This window comes from Perca fluviatilis, chromosome 8 (genome assembly GCF_010015445.1).
Source record: "Perca fluviatilis chromosome 8, GENO_Pfluv_1.0, whole genome shotgun sequence".
NCBI lineage: Eukaryota > Metazoa > Chordata > Actinopteri > Perciformes > Percidae > Perca > Perca fluviatilis.
Genome location: NC_053119.1, coordinates 34,937,231 through 34,957,504, shown reverse-complemented (window position 1 = coordinate 34,957,504; position 20,274 = coordinate 34,937,231). Strand labels below are relative to the sequence as shown.

The following is a 20,274-nucleotide window of genomic DNA, read 5'->3' as shown; positions in this document are numbered from 1 at the left end:
TCGCTAGTTGCAGCGCTACTAAGCATTATAAAACACACGTTCAGCAACCTCTCAAGCTGTATGCTAGAAGTCACTGAGTCGTGTCCTTATGTTTGATGATTTGAAGTATCTCCCTGCTAATGTCTTGCCTTGCTGTCTCTTTCTCGTTTCTGTCAGACTCCACTAACTGTGAAGAAAGGAAACACCTTAAAATAATTGATATTTGACTCCTGAGTAAGAAAGGTCAGTTCAAGTTGCCAGTATTATTGGGGCTCATAGATGTGATTTTGTATGAGCTTTACCTTCAGGGTAGGTTGAACCCTCTCTGAACAGAAGCTGTCAGCTGCTCCTGTTTCCACCCTGCAGGAAACTTTCAGACCAATATTTTTGACACAAGCTTAAATAAACACAGAATGCTAACATTATTTCACATATACAACTGCTGTCCCCTGAAGGTCCTACACTACATGCACAGCAATGCAAATTACATCATGCCAGGGCAGGCTAATGACTTCTGTATGCTTATGTAGCCTGATTTTTAGATGGCATACAGTATGCAGACCAGGATTTTTAAAGTTTTTTTTTTATGGTGCACTGGGTCGATTAACACCAGACCCCAGCGTATGCTCCTCTCATTTCCCTGGTGATGTAGAGTATTATAGATGATCACTGAAAGAGTGCTCAGCACAAAAGAGAGACAAGCGGAGAGAATCTTGTCTGTGAGGTTATAATGGCAAAGATGAACGCATTTGTGTGTGTCTAAAGATTTCTCCCCACAAGCTGCAATACTCAGCATCACTCTCACAACACACACGCACGCACGCACGCACACTCTACCCCTCTCTCTGTCCAGACTCTTCTATTTTCAGTAGCCTGCAGTATTGTTACATGTATGTGTAAAAAGAGTCACTGCCTTGGCCAGTAATTAACATCAACTGTTCAACCTAAATATTTCTCCACAAGCTGCAATACTCAGCATCACTCTCACAACACACGCAACACGCGCACGCACGCACGCACGCACACGCACGCACGCACGCGCACGCACGCACGCAATCACACTCTACCCCTCTCTCTGACAAGACTCTTCTATTTTCAGTAGCCTGCAGTATTGTTACATGTATGTGTAAAAAGAGTCACTGTCTTGACCAGTTATTAACATCAACTAAGGCACTAGTGTTGATAAAACAGGGCTTAATGCCAAGAGGACTGGTAGCCTTTTTATTTATTTTTTTTTTTTTTTGGGAGGAAACGGGAGAATCTCCAAGAATAGGAAACCAAGCTGAGACAGGAAAATCTAAAGGCCAACACAGAGCGAGAGACATGCAGATGACTATATAAGTATGCAGGCGAGCGGTTGCCAAGTTATAGCACAGTCATACTGATCACTTAGTGTATTAACTCACAGTGCCGTGACCCAACATTAGCCTTTTACATCTGCACATGGTTCACTATAGAAATCAACAGACCAAACAAGGGCCACTATATTATAACACGGTAGCTGTCCAAGCTGTATTATTAATTACACGTACAGTACAGGCCAAAAGTTTGGACACACCTTCTCATTCAATGCGTTTCCTTTTTATTTTCATGACTATTTACATTGTAGATTCTCACTGAAGGCATCAAAACTATGAATGAACACATATGGAATTATGTACTTAACAAAAAAGTGTGAAATAACTGAAAACATGTCTTATATTTTAGATTCTTCAAAGTAGCCACCCTTTGCTTTTTTATTAATAAGGGAAAAAATGCCACTAATTAACCCTGACAAAGCACACATCTGAAGTGAAAACCATTTCAGGTGACTACCTCATGAAGCTCATTGAGAGAACACCAAGGGTTTGCAGAGTTATCAAAAAAAGCAAAGGGTGGCTACTTTGAAGAAAACTTTGAAGAAAACATAATTCTATGTGTTCATTCATAGTTTTGATGCCTTCAGTGAGAATCTACAATGTAAATAGTCATGAAAATAAAGAAACACATTGAATGAGAAGGTGTGTCCAAACTTTTGGCCTGTACTGTAGGTGACATTTCAAAATATAAAGGGCTGTTGACAACATACTATATCCGCCAATGTATACAAAATATGATTTTAACTGTAAACATACACAGATGTACACATACCAATGCATGTTAAGGCAGAATTTGTATACTTTGATATCTAAAAACACTCTATGTGGCTGTATGTTTTCTACAGTATCAGCCCAAGGCAGGTCGTGTTCCCCGTCCTGCTTCAGAGCTGTTGCTAAGTAACCGTTTTTTTTTTTGGAAGGTTAGACGTCTCTCCCCTACTGTGATGTTCGGACACATATTTACAACCAGCGCTTGTCAGTTCGGCATAAGCCGCAGTGACATGATGCAACGTGATACAACTTGGCCACGACATAAAAGATCCAATCGATAGAGGAAAAAAGCCCTGACATTATTTAGCCCTGAGAAGAAGAGGATAAGCCAGGACGTTTTATACTGATGACGCACACATGCTTCAAGGCACACTGACCAGATCACCACATCTATTTTGTATTTCAGCCCTTCATGAACACAAGCTCACCGACCTTTAAACATAGACTGTACATCTAGTGGTAAACATTTTTTTTTTTTGAAGAGTATTTATGGGGCTTTTCCCTTTATTAGATATGACAGGGGATAGACAGGAAAGGGGGGGGGGCGCGGGTCGGATTCAAACCCTGGCTTCTGCAAAGGACTCCGCCTTCATGGGGCGCAAACTCTAGTGGGTGAGCTAGAGGTCGCCCCTGGGTCTGAAAAGTGAAGCCAATGCAGAAGTGCCTCAAACCTGCATTCTGTTTGCATGGAAGTCTAAGGGAAAAAGACCCGACTTCTCACTTGATTTATCACCTCAATAAACATTTATTCATAATGAGTTTATGGCCTCAATCGCTAGTTCAAGGGAATGTTTGCCAATTTCATGTTCTACATGCAGATGAATGGCGCCAGTACCCACGCAGGTCTGCGTTTACCCGCCGGTAAATCTCCACTGGATGACTCGCTTTAGAAGGGTTTACAATCTGCAACTTTCCCTGCCGTGTTTAGCTTAGCGCAGCACCACTGCAACCATAAACAACACTGGCTTGGCCGCGTCACCAGCTCCACCCTCTCGTAAAAAATAGTCCCATCTAGTTGCAAAAAAACAAAATAGCGACACCCGTATTGCCAAACTCAAGGTTTCAAAGCGACAGTTCAGAAACCAACGGGTGATGTCACAGATACTACGTCCACTAATTTCATGTCTATGGCTTTAAACAGTAGGTTACCTGTGTTGTCAACAAATTGACTTTCTAAAGCCAGGCGTGGACAAATTACAGTACCCACCAGCCCCGGGACGTACTGTGTCTATCTATTAAGATCCACATGGCTGAAGTAGCTTTAAAGTACATTACACGGTGAGAAGTTCAACGATGTTCAATAACCAAATGCAATGCAAGACGCAGAATCAATATCGGTAGTAAAGAATGGAGAAGGAGGCCATTTTGTCTGACATTTAACTTCAATTAGTTCTAAACAAGTATACTCAAGACTGCCTGCTATTAGTGGGCACGATGCACTCTGATCTTTTAATACTGCAGTCTTTAAGTGTAATAAACCAAAGCACCGAAGCCCCACTCTGGTCCACTGTCCACTTAACTACTTCAACTGGCACCTTAATGTCATTGCATAGTGTTTATATAGAGGCTGTGACTAAGTGGGCACACGCATACTACTGTGTCACAAAGGCAGGGGATGTAAATCATAAACAGAGTGTATGTGTATTGTGGTAAATAGGTCAGGACATGCAGGACATTTGCACATACACACACACACACACACACACACATATATATATATATATATATATATATATATATATATATATATATATATATATATATATATATATATATATATATATAACAGTGCCTTGCTGAAAGTATTCGCCCCCCCTTGAACTTTTCGACCTTTTGCCACATTTCAGTCCTCAAACATAAAGATATAAAACTGTAATTTTTTGTGAAGAATCAACAACAAGTGGGACACAATCATGAAGTGGAACGAAATTTATTGGATATTTCAAACCTTTTAAACAAATAAAAAACTGAAATATTGGGCGTGCAAAATTATTCAGCCCCCTTAAGTTAATACTTTGTAGCGCCACCTTTTGCTGCAATTACAGCTGTAAGTCGCTTGGGGTATGTCTCTATCAGTTTTGCACATCGAGATGACCATTTTTGCCCATTCCTCCTTGCAAAACAGCTCGAGCTCAGTGAGGTTGGATGGAGAGCGTTTGTGAACAGCAGTTTTCAGTTCTTTCCACAGATTCTCGATTGGATTCAGGTCTGGACTTTGACTTGGCCATTCTAACACCTGGATATGTTTATTTGTGAACCATTCCATTGTAGATTTTGCTTTATGTTTTGGATCATTGTCTTGTTGGAAGACAAATCTCCGTCCCAGTCTCAGGTCTTTTGCAGACTCCATCAGGTTTTCTTCCAGAATGGTCCTGTATTTGGCTCCATCCATCTTCCCATCAATTTTAACCATCTTCCCTGTCCCTGCTGAAGAAAAGCAGGCCCAAACCATGATGCTGCCACCACCATGTTTGACAGTGGGGATGGTGTGTTCAGGGTGATGAGCTGTGTTGCTTTACGCCAAACATAACGTTTTGCATTGTTGCCAAAAAGTTTGATTTTGGTTTCATCTGACCACAGCACCTTCTTCCACATGTTTGGTGTGTCTCCCAGGTGGCTTTTGGCAAACTTTAAAACGACACTTTTATGGATATCTTTAAGAAATGGCGTTCTTCTTGCCACTCTTCCATAAAGGCCAGATTTGTGCAGTATACGACTGATTGTTGTCCTATGGACAGAGTCTCCCACCTCAGCTGTAGATCTCTGCAGTTCATCCAGAGTGATCATGGGCCTCTTGGCTGCATCTCTGATCAGTCTTCTCCTTGTATGAGCTGAAAGTTTAGAGGGAGGGGCCGGTCTTCGTAGATTTGTAGTGGTCTGATACTCCTTCCATTTCAATATTATCGTTGCACAGTGCTCCTTGGGATGTTTAAAGCTTGGGAAATCTTTTTGTATCCAAATCCGGCTTTAAACTTCTCCACAACAGTATCTCGGACCTGCCTGGTGTGTTCCTTGTTCTTCATGATGCTCTCTCGCGCTTTACACAGACCTCTGAGACTATCACAGAGCAGGTGCATTTATACGGAGACTTGATTACACACAGCTGGATTCTATTTATCATCATTAGTCATTTAGGTCAACATTGGATCATTCAGAGATCCTCACTGAACTTCTAGAGAGGTTTGCTGCACTGAAAGTAAAGGGGCTGAATAATTTTGCACGCCCTTTTCAGTTTTTTATTTGTTAAAAAGTTTGAAATAGCCAATGAATTTCGTTCCACTTCATAATTGGGACCCACTTGTTGTTGATTCTTCACAAAAAATTACAGTTTTATATCTTTATGTTTGAGGCCTGAAATGTGGCAAAAGGTCGAAACGTTCAAGGGGCCGAATACTTTCGCAAGGCACTGTATATATATATATAGAGAGAGAGAGAGAGAGAGAGAGAGAAAGAGAGAAAGAGAGGTGGCTTCAGGCAGTACTTGCTCCTCTCAGAATAGAGCTTTCTGCTTTCTATGTAATACAAACACATTACATGCATGTATGGTTACACACAAGCGCACACACACAGACACCCTTCTGGTACTATAACCTTGTTACGAAATACCCAACAACTGAAAAGCCTTTTCACAGCAAAAACTGACAAAATATCTTAACTTAAGAAAAACAGCATCCACTTTCTTCTGCTTTTAGGGATTTTCAAGAAAAAGGCACACACACACACACACACACACACACACACACACACACACACACACACACACACACACACACACACACACACACACACACACACACACACACACACACACACACAGCGGATGTTGTGTTTGAAGTAATTGACCACATGTAAATGCTGACAGGAATATGTTAGCACTTCCAAGATGTCTTCCATGATGAGAAATAAGTGCTGCAACTCTCTCTCTTTCTTTCTCTCCTCCTTTTCTTGCTCTCTCATCATTTTTGACTTACTGACTCACTCTTTTCCTTGCCTTTTTAGTCTCATTTGTCTTTCGGTCTGTATCATTCAGTACATTTTTATAATGGTTTCATTGTCCTAGTCTCTGTTTGAATTCCCCCCTCTTCAACTTACATTTTCTCATGTTCTCTGCCCTGTTGAGTCTTTTCTGTCTTTTCTGTATTTTTTCAGTTTGATGTTACCCGTGTGTCTGCATTAGCTTTGCTACTGGACACTTATTTCAGCTGGCACATTAACATCCAAATGGTCCATTTGATCTCATCTCTAGATGTGGTTTGTTGTCATTTTTAATTCATGTTATTAAATGGCCAGTGTATCAACTGAAGAAATACAATGGCTTCATTCACTACATCCGTGGTTGGAGCCTATACAAGTGGTATATGCTGCCCACAGCAACTAAGATTTATGACTCCATCCATCACTCTATTTTAATTTCATCCTATGTCACTGTGTAATTTCACTGGATGTACTGTATGGTGCATAATTAAACAAGGGCTACATGCACAAACATAGCACTTGAGGGAAATAACTCCCCACACCTCCTTGCTCTCTCTCTCTCTCTCTCTCTACGTCTCCTTCGCTGTGTTTCTCCAGCTCTCTCTCTCTCTCTCTGAGTGCCCATGCACGGGCACTCAGCATAAATCAGGCCCTGTACTTGTAATGGTGATTGACTGTGTGTCGTAATAGCTAGGGTATGATCACATTTAGAAGATTAGAAATGAATAGTGGTGTTTGAGAGCTTGTTTTAGTTTAGTTTTTTACAGTGGGTGGTGGAATTTAAGAGGGGGGGGGGGAGAAGCAGGGTTAATGACTGATCTATTGATCCAGACTCAGCTGGGCAGGTGACATACACACATTTTAACCATTTATTTATGTCCACATAAAGAAAAATAGTACAGGGACACAAATACTACAGATGCAATATAATACAAGACACAAACTCATGGACCAGTGACACGCAGCATATCTTCACAATATCACTTCCAAGCGCAAAACTCACTTCTCGAGAGTATAAGTAGCACAATACTCACTTCTTAAGGATATAAGTAGCAGCGTCTCCGCCATATGTGGCGGCTGCCAATAATAGCAGATGTGGCGCAGTACTTTGCAAGCCGTTTAGCCCTCTTTTTGGCCATTCCAAGTTGTTGCAGCCCTCTTACTACCAGCCTGTGTGTGTTTCCTAGGCTAGCAAATATGAAAATGAGTAGTGTGCACCTATAACCTAGCTCTGAGATGGTGTTTAGGAGTGGTTGGTATTTAACTACCTTGGTGTAGAAAGACTCCTCCATGCTGGAATCAAAGCTGCAGCCTACCTCCAAAATATGCACCTCCCTGGACTCCTCATTGATAATAACTACATCTGGTGTATTGGCCACCAGGTGTAAGAGAGTGCTAGGATTACTACTGCAGCGCTGGAACATGGATGGTTTTACTTGAGAATGTTTGTACATTCTTACTGAGAGAGGGAAATGGTTTGTTATGTCTTTCACTATGAGGTCTACTATTCTGTCATGACGTGCTATGTACATTCCTTTGTAGGCATGGCAACCATTTAGGATGTGAGACAGAGTTTCAGTGATATGTTCTGAGGTGTGATGCAAGCAATGAGGGGCCTGAGTTGTTGGGAACCAGATAGAGAGGTTGAGTCTGATAGGGAGGACTTGTAATCTGGCTTTTACTGTGAATGTGAGAATGTCCTCATTGAGTGCAGTGTTCTTGAGGAATGAGTGAGACACAGAGTGATCAGCAAAAGTTAGACATGCAAGTTTTCCCTGAAGTTTCAGTCCAGTCCAGTGTTGATGTTGTTGATGTTGGTGTAAATCCATCAGAGTTCGCTGGGCACCTGCAGCTGTTAGCAGGTGACTGTGACCACCATATGTGGCTGTTGCCTTAAGTATATATATATATATATATATATATATATATATATATATATATATATATATATATATATATATATATATATATATATACCTGTTGCCCAGTTATAATGTCCTTTGAGACCATCACAGTCCCAGAGTCAGACCGCACCCACTTCAGTGACACTCCTGTTCTGATACAGAGGTCATTCAGATCTGGCCAGTCCGACCAGACCCCAAAACCAGCAGAGTGGGTATCAAGCTTTCCACTGTTTTTTCTTTTGAATCCTAGGAAGTGGGGCTCCGACTCCCTGGCTAATGGGACCTTGCGTCTTCTTAGGTCCAGGAACAGGGAGGATCGAGCCAACTCCCGAACATCTTTGTCGTCACTGTTCAGCATGTTCAGAAGATGGGAAATCCGCATGCTGGTATAAATCCACTCTATGTTTGGTACTCCCAGCCCCCCTTCCCACTGGGGGTGAAAGATAATGTCACGGGTGCTGTGTGTGTTGAGTCCAAACCATTTTCGCACTAAACTCACTATTTTATTATTCATTTCATTCAGAACTTTCTGCTGAATGTGAATGTTGGAGAACAGATGTTGCACTTTTGACAATGCTACCTGTCTGATAGCCTCCAACTTCATAGTCAGAGGCAGTGGGCAACAGTCAATCATGTCCAACCTAGATGTAAACTCGGACAAGATGATGTTTACTTGCTCCTTCCATTCTCCTGCAATGCTGATTTTATGTCCAAGGTAGTTGTATGTCTCATGAAGAAAACACACACACATACACACACACACACACACACACACACACACACACACACACACACACACACACACACACAGTGTAGGCAGTGATATTCAGGTCTGATTGAACTATAAATCATGACAGTCCACACTCACAAACACATACAGGGATGCTTGATGAGCCCAGCCTAGATATGCCACACACACACACACACACACACACACACACACACACACACACTTGAACTAACCAAACACCACGGCATTCACACACACCCTGTTTTGTCACATCGCTCACTATAAACACACACAAGGATTGCAAATGTGCACAAACTCAGTTGACCTGTTTTCCAACAGGTATTTATCAAATTATAAATTAAATATATTCTAGGATGATAACAGCAGGCAGACAGCGGCGCAAATCAATGCTTTTCTGAAAATGTAATAGGGCTGGGTTAAAATAATAGATTCTCCAAATAAAATCAATCTTTGTTTGAGTGATCGGTTATCGATTCAAGCGTTTTCACCATGGACGTAAAAAAAACCCCACACACTTTACTTAAGAAAAACAGCATTCACTTTCTAATGCTGTTAGGTATTTTCAAGAAAAAGGCACACACACTCACTCACAGTCAAACGGTGTGTGGTCTAATCATGTGAAATCTGTCCTATCAGGCTTTGGCTGTTTGGTGTGTTCTGCTCCACAGACCACAACGTAATAGGAAGTGACCATGTGTACTTACTACTGCGCTGAATCGTTGAGCTGGTACTCGCGGGCGCGGCTGAAACACTCCTGGATCCCTGAGTCGGACCACAGACGCATCATGGCGGAGAGCAGCTCGGCGGAGTAAGGCTCTGTGTCCTCCATACGACTGACCACATCACACACCATCTTAGCATCCGCCTAGAGGAGACCCAATGGGGAGAAGCAGGAGGTTGGTATTCTTCAGAGGAGCAGCGTGTTCTCTAAACTCTAAAAGTGCTGTAATCATTGCATCACACCTCAAAAAGACATTAGCATAATTATTGTCAACAAACACAAGCACCACAGAGAGACTGTCAGTACAGTACAATGCATTTCAAACACTGTGCCACTGGGTTAACAGACACCCTACAGTATGATGAATACGGTTTGTTAGTTGACAGTGTAAGTGCGATATAAAAAAAAGAAAATACAGAGCTATTACATATAGCAGAAGAGCAAGAGCAATGCCCTGGAGGGGGGAGGATTAACATGGATGGAGGATGAAAAGGAGCGAAGAAGAAGAGGAGCTTTAAGGGTAACAACAATTACAGAAGGCGATTACAGGAGATGACGGGAGAAGAGAACAAGATTAGGGGGAGAGAGAAAAGAATGAGGGCATTTTTCAGCTCCCGCTGGTCCGTTTGTTCTCCCGGTGAAAAGCCTTCACAAAAGCATCATTTAAAATTCATGTGTCATTACAAACCCTGAATCAGTGCAGAGGCAGAAACACACCAGAGAGCTACCGCAGTTTATGAGGAAGGCCTGAGTTCCAATACCATTTTAATGTCATCAAACTGCAAATGTGGACAAACCTTTAAGGAGATTCGCTAAAAAGCATCAGCCAGGTTGACTTTGACAAAAATGTTAAGGTTTTCTTTGGGGTCTTTTTCTTTCATAGCTGCAGAAGGACGCATAGGAGACCGTTGTCGTGCAGCAGTGATCTGGATCTGGTTCCTTCAGGGGTAGAGGCTCTGCACTTAGCTCTTTCCAGACAAAGATGCAGATAAATCAGCTCCTCCAAAGGACAACAATGAAAAGAAGCTCTTGGGTTTTATCCTTTTGACAAATTTTGTACAAAGATGCGATGCCTCGTGGTAACGCTGTGCATACATATATATTTTTTATATTGTCAATAAAAAAGTTGAAAAGTTTCAATCCTTGTAGCTGAAAAAGAGTAAATGTCTTAAAACCTCAAGCTGTTTAGGTCATAAGATCATAATAGTCCCGCAAATAAGGTGCTGACGTTTTCTCATACATTGATTGCATGATACAAGCAAGCTATTAGCTATATGGTTCCTATTGTAACATTAAAAGAGACCTATTATATACCGTTTTCAGGTTCATACGTGTTTTTTTTGTGTGTTTCTACATGTTTACATGCTTTCTTGTTCAAAAATCACTTATATTTCTCATACTGCCTGTGGCTTCTGCTCCTGTATTCACCCTCGGCCTGAGACGCTTTGTTGGAGCGCCTGTCTCTTTAAAGGCCCCCTTCCCGAAAAAGCCCAGTCTGCTCTGATTGGCCAGTCAGAGTGTCTGTGTCTGTGCTCTGCTGTTGCTGTCGCTGCCTCTGTGCAACGGAGTATATAGCAAAAAAAAAAAATACCAATAAAGGCTTCTAAACCAAATAGTACACGTTCCAGCAAGAATGTGAACCGAATGTGAACAAGAAGTTAACAACATCGACAGCCATGGTTCAGCTTTCCCTGACGTTAGCATGCAGCTACATGTGGAAGGGTGTGTACCGTTAACGTAAACGCTGCAGTAGTGCCTGCCTGGAGCAGATGACCATATATGGAAAAGAATAAAAAACGCCTCAGTATGACATCACACGGAGTTGAGAGTAAAACAAACTGTGCGTCGGAAGCGGTGGGAAAACTCAAGGGGGTAAGCTTCGCTTCAGAACTCGAACCTCCTATGGCGCCATTTTGATGCTACAAAGAGATCACCTCCCGTTAGCATTCCACTGACTAGCATTCATTTTGACGTCACTTGACAGCGAATAACTTTACATCTGAAGCGTTTAAAGACTCTATTTGTCCATTGTTTATTTCTAAAGAAACACGACAATGTGTAAAAGGCTCCATTACCTTGTATCTCACGTTATGGCTCCGTAGCAGACGTTTTTGTAAAAATAGGCTAACGATTGTGTCACATAATACAGGAATTACCGTATAGTACAGGAGAAGCTCGCAGGCAGTTTCGACTTACATTAGCTGTTTAAGTTTAATTACTAATGTTAACTAGCATATTAGTGATCAATAATTAGCCTGTGCCCATGTTATCTCCTTACATATACCTACGCTCTCCCTCTCTGTAAGATTGGGAATGATTGAGATTTCTCTTGGCACAGCTACCAGAAGACTTCCAACTTTCAGACACGTTGCTCACGTCACATTTACGTGACGTTTACATTTACATTTTCTCTCTCACTTGGAGGCTGCGCAGTAAAGTTAGCGATCACCGGAAAAGTGCTTCTAATAACCTTCACTGGTCTCCGTCCAGAGCTACGGGATCTGTTGGTCCATTCTTGTATACTGTCTATGGGAAAACTGAGGTTTCGGCTCACAGGGATTGCTTTTAAATACTTTTAACTCATTTAAAGCTTTGGCCATGTTTAACATGAACATCCGACATTGTAACATTATAGATATGACAGAAAATACAGCAAAGAATTATAGGTCTCCTTTAATTGTTATAGACGGGGATGATATTGGTGGAATTCAATATTGTACCTTTGCCTCGAAATCCTGTCTCATTATTGCATTAAGGAGTGCCACACAATTATTTTTGAAACATTATATTTGTTTAATTTCATTTATATTAGATGTGTCATTCTGTGTTTATGGAAAATCTAGTTAGCCACATAGCTATGAGTAAACCAGCTGCACATTTTCTTTTTTTTTTTTTTTTTTTTTTTTTTTTTGGTTCTTTAAATTCATGCCGCTTTATTGACCTCCGTGAACTCGGATTTTCCGAGGTCAAAGTCGGAAACACGCCCCCCCCGACCTCAGATTTCCAAGCTCAGAACTCTGACAACCTCGCAGTAGCCTGAGTCCAACATGGCTGGCCCGAACAGTTGTGAAAGCTGCAGTAACATAAAGTTATAAGCACTTCTGTCTTATTTGTGTCACTAAATCAGTCAGGTTCAACTTCTATCTGTGGACATGTTGTTACGCTGTTTGCATGCACAAAAAACGGCGTAATGCGTTGTTATCAACTGGTATTGCTAACAATAGCTAACCGGGCCAGAGCTAATGAAAACAATGAAAATCCGACTTTTAAATGGAACGCATTCAACTCGGGTATGACGTCATTCCCAGCTCCGTCTTCCGAGTTCCGAGGTAAATGGAACGTGGCATAAGGCCCTGCCCTTTGTACTCTTAACATTTAGTTGGTTACTTCCACCCCTCACAGTCAGCAAGCTTGAAATGGGAGTATAACGGACCTAAGCATACTAGTGTATAAGGTTTCAACCTACAACCTATAAATGTGTTATTTCTATTACTGTGGCCTCAGAAATGTTTGAGTCAAATGATATATAAAACAGAGTGAAGACAGTTCAAATATCTAAATAAACTATGCAACGTGATACCTGGCGGACTCCATCACTGGAACAATATATGATCAGTTCTTATGTCCTAAAGATTTAAATACTTTTACCAATGAAACAGTATCGTATCAGGATGAGTGTTGTCGTTCCCTTACTGCAACTTTATCCAGGCATTATAATTAGATCGCACGGCGCTCAGGCTGAAATTAAAATAACTGAGGGCATGATCGGTTTGAGTTTCCACATACCCCCTTAAAATCACCGCTTACAGAGCAATCAGGAGGAGATAATAACAGATTACGTGGGGTCGGAGATTTGACAGTATGCATTATGCTCCTCCAGCAGCAACATGATTAAAACTCACCCAGTCTGACACACTCACACCTGGGAGTGGCCTGCTGGTGCAACCAGTGGAGCCGTTGTAATTTAATACATTTCATTTACTGAGAGATTTCGATTACCGAGGTGAGAACCTTAAAAGCTTAAAACCTTAAAAAGCCAATGATGTCAACGTAGACTTCTCCAGCGGACAGGGAGCGATTTCACAATGATGCTTGCTGATAAAGTGTGTTTTTAACAGGATGTTACAACATATTAACTCGAAACTTGATTCATTCGTCCAAATTCAACAGACGCATGCTTTGATAAGCCCTTTAAAGAATGGGAAAGGCATCTCCATCTCTTTCTTTCTTTCTTTCTTTCTTTCTTTCTTTCTCCTATTGATTTCCCACATTATGGACTCCTTTTCTGTTTTTCCATAATCCTTTTCTAGCTCGCCCTCTCCTTCCCAGCTTTCCTTGATAGGAACCTCATTAGTTAAGCAGGTATTTAGTCATAAACCAAAGTATTGGACAACATATATAATTGACCTGATGAAAGGTCAGGGGATCACCAACGTCAGTACGATTCATCATCTGGTAACCAAGAATGTCGGTGCAAAGTGATATGCCAATCTATCCTGTATATGTTAAGATACTTCACACGATAAGTGAAAGCTTGGTCCTGACAGTGGCGCTACAGGAAGTCAGAGGATCACCAAAGTCGGTAGGATTCATCCTCTAGGGGCCTTGAATATCTGAAGCAAATTTAACGGCAATCAATTCATGAGTTGTCGAGATATTTCACTCTGAACCACAATTGTCATCCTCATGATGCCGTTAGACTTAAAGTCAGGGGATCGCCACCCTCAGCAGGATTTGTCCTCTAGTTACTATGAATATCTGTATAAGATTACATGGCAATCCATCATATAGTTGTTGAAATATTTCAGTCTGGACCAAAGTGGAGAACCCGACCACAGACATTGCCATCCCCAGACCCATGCCATTGGCGTGGCTTAAGATCAAGTGAAACTGTCAAGATCAAGAAGTTAACTATCAGTCTGTGTACCATCCGTACATATAGCTACAAAAAGTAAAGCAATTTGTATGTATTCCAAGGATCGTCACCTCGCGGTACCCTGTACCCGGCTCGCAGTCTTGTCGGCTAAACTCAACTAGCGACGGCCACTGAAACGACCGGCAGCTCACGGTGCTCCGTAGCCGGCTCCTAGTAACTTTTTGTCGGCTACATTTCACTGTAAAGACCGCTAAACTTAACTGTCATGTGACCGGCCCGTAGGGCTGGGTACCGAACTCAATTGTCTCCTTGGTATCGAGGATCGAAAAATGCCTCGTCGTTCAATACCCAATTTCAATAGCTGAGGAGCAAATCTCGTCAGCGTCATGGGGCCAATAAGCACGCAGAATGCTTCTACGAAGATCTAATAATGTTTGTGATTGAACGTAGAGACATGCAGAAAAAACTCTAATCTAAAGAGATTTGTGCCGTGATGTGTGATGCTGTAATTTCTTTTTGTCAAAATGTTTTCATGAAATTGGTGTGCAAAGTTGTTCAAGAACCAGTATCAAAGTCACAGCATTGCTATTGAAATTTTTTAATGATACCCAACCCTACCGGCCAGCGGACGCCTAATTTGGTAGGATATCATAAGAATTGGCGTGGGTACATTTTCATACCATATCATACGAAGCCGTTCATTAGACCAGAACTATGGCAATCTCTTTCTTTCTTTCTTTGGTCCAGAGCCAATGAACTGAAGTACAGGTGTGAAAGTGACCTTAGTCTTGTACTTTCATTGTTTGTGTACTATACAGAGTCGATGTGGACTGTCAACAACGGCAGGTCATCATGATGTGAACTGAGTCACTGGTTTATAAGACTTATAAAACTAGAATCTGTCGCAGCCGGGTTGGTTCAGTGGGTAGAGCAGGCGCACATATACAGTGCCTTGCGAAAGTATTCGGCCCCCTTGAACTTTTCGACCTTTTGCCACATTTCAGGCCTCAAACATAAAGATATAAAACTGTAATTTTTTGTGAAGAATCAACAACAAGTGGGACACAATCATGAAGTGGAACGAAATTTATTGGATATTTCAAACCTTTTAAACAAATAAAAAACTTATTATATATAAAAAAAATTATTCAGCCCCCTTAAGTTAATACTTTGTAGCGCCACCTTTTGCTGCGATTACAGCTGTAAGTCGCTTGGGGGATGTCTTCAGTTCGGCTTACAGACCGAGACTGACATTTTGCCGCATTCCATCCTTGCAAAACAGCTCGAGCTCAGTGAGGTTGGATTGGAGCGGTTGGTGAACAGCAGTTTTCAGTTCTTTCCACAGATTCTCGATTGGATTCAGGTCTGGACTTTGACTTGGCCATTCTAACACCTGGATATGTTTATTTGTGAACCATTCCATTGTAGATTTTGCTTTATGTTTTGGATCATTGTCTTGTTGGAAGACAAATCTCCGTCCCCAGTCTCAGGTCTTTTGCAGACTCCATCAGGGTTTTCTTCCAGAATGGTCCTGTATTTGGCTCCATCCATCTTCCCATCAATTTTAACCATCTTCCCTGTCCCTGCTGAAGAAAAGCAGGCCCAAACCATGATGCTGCCACCACCATGTTTGACAGTGGGGATGGTGTGTTCAGGGTGATGAGCTGTGTTGCTTTTCACGCCAAACATAACGTTTTGCATTGTTGCCAAAAAGTTCGATTTTGGTTTCATCTGACCACAGCACCTTCTTCCACATGTTTGGTGTGTCTCCCAGGTGGCTTTTGGCAAACTTTAAACGACACTTTTATGGATATTTTTAAGAAATGGCTTTCTTCTTGCCACTCTTCCATAAAGGCCAGATTTGTGCGTAGTACGACTTGATTGTTGTCCTATGGACAGAGTCTCCCACCTCAGCTGTAGATCTCTGCAGTTCATCCAGAGTGATCATGGGCCTCTTGGCTGCATCTCTGATCAGTCTTCTCTATTGTATGAGCTGAAAGTTTAGAGGGACGGCCGGGTCTTCGTTATTTGAAGTGGTCTGATACTCCTTCCATTTCAATATTATCGCTTGCACAGTGCTCATTGGGATGTTTAAAGCTTGGGAAATCTTTTTGTATCCAAATCCGGCTTTAAACTTCTCCACAACAGTATCTCGGACCTGCCTGGTGTGTTCCTTGTTCTTCATGATGCTCTCTGCGCTTTACACGGACCTCTGAGACTATCACAGAGCAGGTGTATTTATACGGAGACTTGATTACACACAGCTGGATTCTATTTATCATCATTAGTCATTTAGGTCAACATTGGATTATTCAGAGATCCTCACTGAACTTCTGGAGAGAGTTTACTGCACTGAAAGTAAAAGGGGCTGAATAATTTTGCACGCCCACTTTTTCAGTTTTTTATTTGTTAAAAAAGTTTGAAATAGCCAATGAATTTCGTTCCACTTCATAATTGGGACCCACTTGTTGTTGATTCTTCACAAAAAATTACAGTTTTATATCTTTATGTTTGAGGCCTGAAATGTGGCAAAAGGTCGAAACGTTCAAGGGGGCCGAATACTTTCGCAAGGCACTGTACTTGGAGGTTTATACCTCGATGCAGAGGTCCAGGGTTCGAATCCGACCTGTGACGATTTCCTGCATGTCTTCCCCCTCTCTCTCTCCCCTTTCTCACCTAGCTGTGCTGCTAAAGGCGGAAAAGCCCAAAAAATAATCTTTAAACAAAAAACTAGAATCTGTCATTTCTTTATTATTCCTGTATTGTCGGGAGTTTGCTCCGTCCCGTCTAGCACTCTCTGCATCCGAGCGTACCAACTCTCCAGTGACCTGACCTCCTCCAGTCACCCAGTCTTTCTTTTAGCCATCCCTCCATCATCCTCATCTCTCTCGTTCTATCTGACCTCTAGCTATCTACTCATTTCTCTACAGTGTTTTGTATCTGTCTGTCCTTCATCTCTCCTTCCATCTGTGCCCATGACCATGTTTGTTTTGTTCTCCATTCGTCCTCTCCTGGCGTCATGTTTCTGTTTTCTCCCTCTCTTTCTTTCTCTCCTTCCCGCCTCCTGTATTTCTGTCCATCCTCTCTTTGACTCTTCACACAAGCCTTCCCTCTCTCATTCTTGCCTATGTCACTGTCCTTTGGACAGTTTTCTGTGCTCCTCCCCTCTCTTTTGGTCCCCCCCCCCCTCCAAATCCCTTTTCTTTTCATAACTCTACATTCTGTGCCCCTCTCTCTAACCTGCTCTGCTCCTCCCTTTCTCACCTCTGTGACACCCTTGTTATGTTGAACTATTTTTAACGCTGTCACCAAGGTGTGTGTGTGTGTGTGTGTGTGTGTTTGTGTGTCCGACTGAGTTCAGAGATTGTAAAGGTCACTGTGACGAGACAGGAGGCTTCAGACAGTCCCTGTACTGTAGCTTCCAGTCTCCATGTATATCGTTATGTCGTCAGGTATATATATATATATATATATATATATATATATATATATGTATATATATCCCACACTCTCATTACGGGGACGGAGCCTTTCAGTCCAGAAAGAAATGTGATATGGGTGTATAAAAACACTCATACACAAAAATAAATCCATGGGAGTGTAGAAACACATTTCTGCTTGCTTGACCATGTTCTTGCTCATACACAACTGCACTGAGAGGGTGCAGGCGTGTGTGTGTATGTGTGTGTGTGTGTGTGTGTGTGTGTGTGTGTGTGTTCGTTCAAGGCTAATGATAGATGTGCTATCTGTTTGCCTTCTCTATATCCCGGCTTGGACATTGAATAGGCTATCACCGGTGTCATCATCTTGACCACCGTCATCATCATCATCATCCCTCCCACATCCTCTGCATCTGGTCCTTTCTCTCTTTCCTTACCTCTGTCCCTCCACTCAATAGCCAATCAGAGCACTACACCACTTACTGTAGGACCTTTCGCATCTTAGTTATTATCTCCGATCTATAGCCAATCACTGCTCTCCGCTCACTTATCTGCCTATATTAACTGTACCCAACATATTTTTAACAAATTCACATCCATCCATCCATCCATCCATCCATGTGTGTGTGTGTGTGTGTGTGTGTGTGTGCGCAGATTCCAATTTCTGCAGAAATGTCAGTGCTGATGTTTGAGGACTTGTAGAATGTGATTAAACACTTGTAGTCATTGCACAGCAGCAGCAGCAGCGATGATACGTGTGTTCCATCCACAGTCTCTGATTTGAGAGAGTGTCATTTTACACCGGGATGGCACAGCAGCATGACTTCATTAATTGTTGCTTTCTCCGGACACACTGACCAGATCGGTCAGGATCTAACAGTAAACAATGTTGCGTGTTTTCTTAACATCACACTGGAACGACTGTACTCGCAGATTTCAAGTTTAACAGTAAAATCACCTAAAGTAATGCAGACGTCGCCAGGACATTCTTACTGAAAGCAAGAGTCGAAACTCCAAGTCAGAATCTTTCTCCCAGTCATGTCAAAAGGATTATTACAGTGACTTTTCTATTTTGCCGCTTCCAACCTTAATATTTGCACTTGTGGCTAATGCGCATGGAAACATATACTGTACATACTGTATAATCAGTAGCACCACTAAATGATCCAGCCTTTACTGTATGCTGCGGACAAATCGTGTTAGTGATAACATTTTAGAACAAGTTAACACTGTTTTTCTTTCTTTTTTTGATCTGCAGAGGTATAGTTTGCAAACCTGTACCTGCCCCACAGCGGCAAAGCTCAACATGAACCAATCGGTTACCTGCAATTACCGCTAAGACAATCGACTGGACACGTTAATATCTAACCTGATCCGACCCATAATTAAAGTAAAGGCTCAGAGCTGCTGCTGGGCAGTGACGGCAAAAGAACGGCAAGAGGAAATACTTTACGTTAGGGCTGTGCAATTAATTGAATTTCGATTTCAATTTCGGCTCCCAACGATCACCAAAATAGTATCATCGAGAAAAAACGATTATTTTGCCATGTTCTGTTTTGCAAGAACACTCTTATTTGCTCTTGTGTTCTGAATGACACGCGCATGCGCACATCCGCACGCGCACATCCGCCCCTCCCGAAGCCAGTCAGGGAGGCAAGTCGTGTGCATATCATCCGCTGGAATTTAAAAACTCAGCGCGAGTAAAGATGGCAGCAGTGTTTGGTGAGCAAAAAAAGGCAAAAACCAACTCAGTTGTCTGGGAACCCTAGGGTCCCTCTGCCTTTCTAATCATGTTAAATAATCGTGATTTCAATATTGACCAAAATAATCGTGATTATTATTTTTTCCATAATCGAGCAGCCCTACTTTACGTGCAGAGTGTGGAGGCAGAAACCCCCTCCATGTTTTCAGTGGATTAGGTTCACTTGGTTTTCCTTCTGCTCAGAACCAACTCCATGACATATTAGCCACACACTCACCTTTTCAAAATCCTGCTCTCTTTATGTGAAACTGGCGCAGTGAAGATCCCTTCGCTAATTATTTATTAGTGAAGGGATTAGCAATATTTGTTAAAGGCAAAATATGTGTCAATATGTGCCTACAAATCGTATCCTACAGGCTTAAAGAAACTTTGGTACAGATCCTCGTAAACATCACACTATCCTAAGTGTGATAGATGTCTGAACCCACATTGCCACTTGAGCCACATGTTTTTCCTTTTTTCCATGCACAACTCAGTATCACACAACTTCTGGTCTGGTTATTTCCACACAATTTCAATTATGACAGAAATCAATGCCTCTTAATTGCTATTTTTGGGACCCCAGACGAGTCAGATCGAGTAAATTTGGCACAGAAAGAAATTCGTAGGTTCACATTTACTTAACTAGCCAGATGTCGAATTCTTTTACAGTGGAAGTCTCCAAACCCTCCTTCAGTTTCACAGTGGCTTAAAGATACTAGGTACTGTTTCTTCTTGAAACTTGTGTGCCTTTTTTT

General features: G+C 41.9%; 1 protein-coding gene across 2 annotated transcripts in view; it reads right to left on the bottom strand.

Moving 5' to 3' along the window:
- Positions 1-20,274, bottom strand: part of LOC120563677 (guanine nucleotide-binding protein G(o) subunit alpha) — a 142,850-nt gene that overhangs the window by 32,908 nt on the left and 89,668 nt on the right. For both annotated transcript variants that reach the window (XM_039808030.1, XM_039808029.1), the window contains exon 4: positions 9,443-9,603. In XM_039808030.1, coding sequence (XP_039663964.1) covers positions 9,443-9,603 — 161 coding nt within the window. The remainder of the gene's footprint in view (positions 1-9,442; positions 9,604-20,274) is intronic.